General features: G+C 37.8%; 1 protein-coding gene across 1 annotated transcript; it reads left to right on the forward strand.

The window, feature by feature from the left end:
• Positions 1-415: 415 nt before the first annotated feature.
• On the forward strand, positions 416-3,987 carry LOC144446535 (uncharacterized). The gene is made up of 2 exons (XM_078136320.1): positions 416-943; positions 3,047-3,987. Exons 1-2 carry the CDS (start codon positions 473-475, stop codon positions 3,239-3,241), a joined length of 666 nt encoding a protein of 221 aa, XP_077992446.1. The 5' UTR covers positions 416-472; the 3' UTR covers positions 3,242-3,987.
• Positions 3,988-8,217: the final 4,230 nt, after the last annotated feature.

The following is an 8,217-nucleotide window of genomic DNA, read 5'->3' on the forward strand; positions in this document are numbered from 1 at the left end:
CAGTCGGTTGTGGCGCTGCTCCCTATTCAAGATAATGCAAACACTTCCATGTCTCATCCTTCTGTAACCATGGTTACGTGCGATCAATAATACACCATACAGACAATATTTGACGTTCATACACCAGATCTTTATTGAATCAGAAATTACATAAATTTGCTGTGAGGCGTAGATAATGATAATAAATTAGAAATGGGTTTTCAACTACCATTCTGAGTACTTCAAAGTGTTTTCCACATCTATAGAATTTGTGGTTTATTTCTCTTTAGACACCTATACATGAAGTTTCCATACGTCACATTCCAAGAAGAGACCCTTGCCAAGATTGAACACTTGATCTCCTGTTTGAATTTCGTCATAGCAAGATCACGTGCTCTATGTGAATTAAGATTCTCTTCCATCATTTCCGCTGACGTTGTTCAGAGACGCACATCAAGTCGACGTCGCTGTGTACGCGATTTCAACTAGAAAAATGAAGTTGGTTACCATCCTTCTCGCCGTATGTTCCTGTACGACTGCCCGTATCCTAAGACAAGAAGCTTTGTTGCAAGCCGATGACAGTCCTAGCCAAGATGAACTTACTGAGGCACAAGCTGTGAGAGTTGAGGAAGTTAGCCTAACACCACATCAAATTGATGATATTGCAAACTCACGGGAAACAATCGAGAGATATGAAAAGAATCCAACGTTGGTTAAGCAAAATCAATTTAGTACAATTGTGCCACTGACACAAGATCAACAGGCCAAGATTCTCCGAGAGTACCCGTACTTCTTCAAAGCACAAACACGTTCTGATGGTGACATCAGTTTCAGACAGTCTGCCTCAAATACGGGAGCAGAAATTCCCCAAGAAAATGGCATTCGTGTATGTCCAGTGTCAACTGATTGGCAGGCCATCACACTCGCGATCACCCCTGAGAACCAACTCGTTCAGGTTGTACAGGTGAGTTCCAATGCCATGTCCTTCATGGCCTTGATGTTTATAGATTCCACACATATTCGATGAAAAACACTCCGGAAAGTACTAATCCGGACTAACAATATTTGAAGTTTTGTATTTCTAACAGTTCTTTCCGTACATGAGAGGTCATCGTCCATGTAAGATATAAGATTTACAATAAGTAAATAAAATGTGTGTGCCTAAGCACTTGGCCTTTAGTTGCTTGCCTAAAGGGCGGACCAAGTGTCGTGACGCCGATCATACAGGAGTGAGTGTAAACGGATGTCCTTTTTCCCACACCTCGTTCTTATTCGGAAAGTGCTGAAAGTCGATAGTTTGGTCTCCAGTAAACCTCTTACTCAACATACGAGAATCGGATTTCATTCGAATTCTAATTCGCTGAAAACACATAGTATGATCTTTGAATATTCTGTTACTTGATATCGCAGTGGGTCAATGTTCCTATAATATAATGACCTTTGGTCTCACCAGATGAAAAACAGAAACTTTCAACTCCCACAATTAATAAACACAAAGTGCTGTGGCTAGTTTTAGAAATATGCGCTCCGATAACGTTACGCATAGTTCCAGATTTACATTATTCTGTACATGATTACGTTATTAGACGGAATAAGTCGAGACTCGATTCTGACAATGCTCTTCTCCCCCAATGTGTTTGGGGACAACGTCAACTCGGGTCCCTACTCTGTCTGCAAGTAGGACTAGCAGGCACTATGCTCAGCCATAGGTCAACTTATAACACTTTCACTTGCATATTTTATTAACGACAAGCTTTTTATTCTCACACTTTAGTATTTTCAAGTTATCAGCTTTTGTCTTCCTGAAATGTCAGTTTAGCAATATTTGATAATGTTAGATAAATCATTATACAGAACTTGGAATTTTTGTAAACTTTTTTTTCTTTTCATTTTTTGGTCAAAGCTCAGACCACTAAAGGAAGTGGCCTGAGGTCAGAGTCGTCGTTTTGGCTTTTCTGAAATGGCGTTGTAACACAACTGTATAGTTTATGTGTTATTTATATATGCCATCATTTTACTTTTGGTATGGACAGTACCTTCGTCCCGAGTCAATTATGTCACGTTTTGAATGTGTATCAACTTGCCTATTTTTATCATATACCATCAATTGTCTGCTGTTAGCCATATTGCTATCTTTGCAATGCACACCATCAATTGGCTGTTACCACGGGCGTGGTCTTGTTGCTAGGCCTATTTGCATATATTTTTTGAATGTTTATTCACTTACATATTAATCCCCATTGTTATTTGCAACATACATCATTTGGCTGTGCTATAGGCGGGTTCTTGTTGCTAGGCATATGTGCATACATTTTAAAAGCCTTTATTTATTTGCCTAGCAATACCTGTGTTTATCTTTGCAACATACACCGTCATTTGGCTGTTGCTGTGGGTGTGGTCTTGTTGCTAGGTATTCATCTTTGCATATTTGCATATCACTGATGGGATCATCATGTTATCAACAATTCTTAATCTAAAAAAGAACGTTCCCGCCAAATTTCAGACCAATCTCCCCAGAAGTTTTTGAGTTTGTTTTTTCGACCAAAAATGACATTTTGACCCAAATTTTACACCTGTTATGCGATCATTTTGCTTTGTACGATTTTCCAACTAGACGCCAAAAGTACTATCCCCACCAAATATCAATGCAATCAGCTGGGTGGTTTTTACTTTAAGTTGGTTGCATACACAGTGTCAAGGACACACAGACAGACACACACGCACAGAGACTTTACCATGCGTATAGCATTACTGAACAAAATCTAACAAAATCATATAAAAATCAGTTATACCCCACGCAATCAAGCTGAACACGTTTGAACAAAAAATATAGGATTTATACCCTGACCGTGCTACGTCACAACATCGTGCATCTGCGTCATTGCATTGATTCTGCAGTACTTGAAGTATGACGAGTTTAACCGTTCGACGTCGCCATGGTGTAGTGATTTAAGAATTGGACAGTGGCATATAGTAGTAGGTAGTAGGTGTGTAGCGTGTTGGTAGCAAATGAAACGAATCTTACCCATCTTGAAATAATTCTGTTTTTTTTTCTTCTACTGAACAGCTTCCAGACGTGATGTATGAGCAGCTAGTGTTTGAAGAGACGTGCACAACTACAACGTGTAATGGTGTAGCCAACAGTGTGTGTGCAGCTGTGCCGAGATACGTACGAGCTGTTGTAATTGACTTGGTTACAAACGGAATAACTATCACCGATATAACAGTCCACTGCTGTGCTTGCCACACTCGGTTTCCATAGAGCATATCACAATCAACAAAACCTCGCAAGATTCACCTTCAAAGAAGCAATTCTCTGACTTTTTATGAACATATACATTTATCATTTAAAACAAGGCAATAATATCACGTGAAATGGGCAATAACTTACGAACCTCCAGGAGCAAGATCAATAGTCCAATGCAGAATAAAAAAAAATAATTTCATTTACTGTTGGGATGGTGGACAATTTTGTTTTTAATGGATCTCTTTTACATCCCTAAATACAACTGTTTTTGAAAAATGATGTCAAATTGGGAATTTTCGGCATAGTAAAATGCATGACACTAAAATACAGTAAAATGGCAATAACAGCTATTTTTCTCACCACACACCGTCTATGTATTCATAGCACTGCATACCACTACACAGATTTGAAATTGATTTGCTATCTGAAATATTTCAATGTTAGCAAATGTAGTTAGAAGGGGAAGGTTGAGGCCTAACTGTAAGAATCTAGGGTTTTTATCCTACATTGAACTATTGATCTCGGCCCTAATCAAACGTTTTAAGATGGTTACGAGATGTTTATCTTGTGTATACCTCATATAAGTACACCAATCTGATAACAGCTGCTGACGGCTACACCGATAGGCCTGCCAACGGTGGCGCTTCCTCTTAATGTATGTAGGTATATGTGTATAAGTCACATACATAGTATATGCAGTGTAAGTATATAGTACTATATATGTAGTAAAAAACATAGACACAGACACACATACACACACACACACACACACACACATATACATACATACATACATACATACATACATACATACATACATACATACATACATACATACATACATACACACACACTCACACATGTACATCGTCGCATCAGTACAGTAAGGTCTATACAATTGCATAGCAGATACGGCCTTTCTGCACTGACGCGAAATAGCATGGAGTTCGCATGTTCGTCACATATATCGTTTGGTGATACAACTCGCGAAACAACATCGGTGCCTTGCTTGCTAGAATGAGCTATTAAAGGAAAGACTTCATGAAAGAACAACGTTAGGTAAAAACAACAGTACAACTGATACAAAAACAACATGGGTTCCTCTGATATAGGTTCAGTGGACGCTTTCTATGAGTTTTTTTTTTATATCTATGGAAATTGTAGTGAAACGCAGTCGTACTCCACTGTTATGTTGCATTCTATTCTTGTCTGTGATTCTATCAGCAATTTTATTGGCGCCTGGCTCCTGTGGTATTTACATTTTGAGAAGTTATCGAGGCTAATTACATTACATGAAACTTATGAAACTTGTCTCATTCCAGCTTACCCGAGCAAGCAAACGCACCAGTGTTTTTTCTCGGGTTGTACTGACTGACAGAAAGAATACAACGCTGAAAGACTACCATAGCAAGGGTTCTTAAAAGACAGTTCAAAATGCAAACAGACTTTGAGAAAAATGATCGTATACCGTGACTGTTCCGAACTCAGTGATAGTTTGTAACAAAACTGTAGATGTGTGATCGTGTAATGATTTTGTACACTCCATCGACGACTAGGCGATGTCTATGCAAATTATGACAAAGTCTATAAGAGTTATTATACATTGTATGTTAATTATGACGACGTAATTTATGCAAATTACGATACGATATATATGAACCATGACACACATCGCCCATATTTATGATGTACATGCCGTCTCTCAGGCTGAAATATGACGTACTTTACGTACTTGAGTGATGACGTAGATAGTGTAATTATTATGTGAATTACAGTTTACATGACGACACCGGATTTGATGAAGGTTGAATATGGAAGGTCATATTTTGTATTATTTCTCCTTTCTCTATACAAATATATATTCCTTTTCTCACTTTCTTTGAAGTGTTGCAGTTTTATAGGCAAAAATATTGTCCAGGTCATTTCATGAATTGGTTAAATTTCGTCAATTCGACTCTTCATATATTCACACAGCGCAGTAAATCAGGTCGTTAATACACACAGCAGTTCAACTAAATGCACGGCCAGAAGTTGTATTACATTTTTGTACCTGCAAATAATGTTAAAACTGCACTTTTGCTTGTCCTACCGTACCGCTTGGCGGCATTGCAGCAAAGAGACATGTTAGCGCTGTCGAGCTTGAAATTTGATGTCGACTTAGTTCCTGAACATTTTGGCATTTACTGGGTATATTTAGGATGAAGCTACAGTTGACTTGGGAAACAAAGTCTGTCTCGGCAAATCTCTACATTGCCGCTACGTCATTTTACTGCTTGGCTCGACAAAAATCACAGTAACTATTAAAACTTTGCCACATTTCCTCGTCTGACGTGACAAAATCTTGCCTGCATTGCTACATTTTCAAAGCACGTTGCTAACGATCTGGTGGCAATCATCACCAAATCTTTAAACACCATATACCCTTTCAGGCATACCAATGGAGTAAATGTAACAACTGTACTTCAAATGTTGTCATACCAGACCAAAATATGTAGCATTGAAGTAAGATTTTTTCTGCCAGACAATTATTTGTTTCAAGTCAACAGGCATCCATTACTGTAACATTGCGCGGTAAATATTTCTGTTTTAGAGAGATGTAACCTCTATTGTAACCTCAGCGTTAACCTTCATCCTAAGGTATGAATAATAAAAAAAACCAGCTCGTTGCCAATTTAATGGAGTCTCTAACAATGTTTTATTTGCGGTAAGTGTCACTGGTGTTTACCTTGTAAAGTAAACTTCTCTTCTTCAGGATATGCCTAGCGTACCTGGCTATTGGACTCGGTCCTTGTGTATACAAGTTTACGAGTTACTTGGTACCTCTCTGCTGCTGGTCGTCAACATCTTATTTAGATCAGTTCAGCTTCATATGAATGAATGATATATCACGATTTATACACATTTACCCGGCAGCTTGTATACACACTTGTTCGATATTAATAATTAGGTAGTATGCCTCAACATTTTTCACCATTCAGTCAACGGAAATTCGAGTGACCTAAGGGGCCTTGTCTCTGGGCGTCGAAGCCAATACCCTTAGCTCACGAGTATTTTCCGGCTGAAGAAGTATCTAGGGGCCTTCCGCAAGCATTATGAAAAGTAAAAAAGGCGATTTTGAACTTTTTGACTCATATCTCTAGCACCACAGAAGTCATAGACGCGCGTTATCGTAACATAGAACGATTTGGGTATACATCCCATATTTCGCGTTCAACTTGGCTGTGTTTATATCGTATTAGGAGTATTAATGGAAAAGCTTTACTTTTACAAGTCCCCATTCTATTTATATACCATTCTCATCAGCGTTCTCAAAGATATAGTGGGCCAATCGTCGCAAATCCAGCACCTTTTTGCGGCAACATCACGGTCGTGGGTGGTTCTGCTATCTACTGTTGCCACAAAAAAGGCAATGTTATTGTGCATACCTAAGTTAACTTCTTTTTCTCTGAAAATACATTGTTAACTGTCTGGTTATGCTCTGTGTCATAATATAGGCGCCTTCAAGACGCCATGCTAGCAAGGATAGATGCGAAAAACATCCATGGCCGTAGGTGTGCTTTCTTAATTACTAAAAAGACAGCTGCAGCCTTAGGGATTTTTGTCACTTCACGCAGTTTCCCTCGTTAGAGCAAACCAACATGATCTTCAATGTTGCTTTCTGGCGCTGATTTAGTGCAGTGTTCTCACAGCATTTTGAGAAAAACAAACCCTGATTCCATAGGTTACACTGAACGATGTCCAGGTACGCACAGTGACATGCGTGATGGACGATGACAACGAACCAAAGTAATTTAAAATAATGAGATTAGAGTTTGTACTGACGTCACCAATTTTTATCTACCATTCTATTATACACACTATACAAAAATCTTCATGTCATATTTGAAAAGTTCAACTCAGCAGAAGTAGTAAAGTTTGATCTCGTCCTGCACGTTGTATATGTAGGAGACTGATTTCCCTGAAAATTAAACTTTATCATATGAACGCTTCTGCTTTATTTGTCTTTTTGAAATGATAAAAGAAATCTGGAACCGGGAGTTCACAGTCAGACCTCGTGATGTTGAAAAGAGTACGCATCAGCAATAAAAGTGTATATGTAACGCAAAACTTTATTGTAATCAGGACTATTGACAGTACAATATGTGATATCGAATTTATGCAAATTGTTAAACCCGTACTAGCTGCAACTAGGACATTTTTCTTCATGATATATACATTAAAAATAGTCAGTTTTATTTTTAAAGAAAAAGAAAAAAGACTTGAAGTTTATATCTTGAGTGACAGCTTGGTTTTAAACCTGTCACCATGTCAAAACTGCACTAGTTTGTAACTGTAATATCATATTTTGACGACAATCCATTCACGCAAATGCATAATTAGACATTGCACATCTTGATCAGTTGGCGATCTAAACCATCAGTAGTGCAGCAACACGTTGAAATCACGATTACCGTTGAGGGCGCTGATTTGTGTATGTGGACCTAAAATCAATTTGATTTGAGTAATTTTACCATATCATATTATACAGCTGCAAAAAATACGTTCACCCACGTGTGATTCAATACCGTTCAGGGTGTACCATATTACGAGTAAGTAATTATATCTATAAAAAAAAATGTTTCAAAAAAATGTCCCAGTTGCAGCAAGTGTAGCTTTAATGCATAGATGTACTTTCAACAGGATTGTTCTGGCAACATTTTGAACAATTAAAAAGCTCAATGTGCTTGCAATAAGCTATAGTAACCAAATGTAGAATATTATACATAAATATTGATATTGAAGCCAGCCTCTATTGCATAGAAATATGCACGCGTGGTGCAATATATGATTATATAACAGAAACCGATCTAAGGTGATGCCACACGAGTTAAATGTGTAAACACCAACATGCAGTATAATGGTAAGAAAAAAATTACAAAATTTTGTAATAGCAATTTTTAATTGAATTTAACAACAATACAGTAAAAAATATTAATAATACACTATCATCA

The sequence above is a fragment of the Glandiceps talaboti genome, chromosome 15, assembly GCF_964340395.1.
Source record: "Glandiceps talaboti chromosome 15, keGlaTala1.1, whole genome shotgun sequence".
Taxonomy (NCBI): domain Eukaryota; kingdom Metazoa; phylum Hemichordata; class Enteropneusta; family Spengelidae; genus Glandiceps; species Glandiceps talaboti.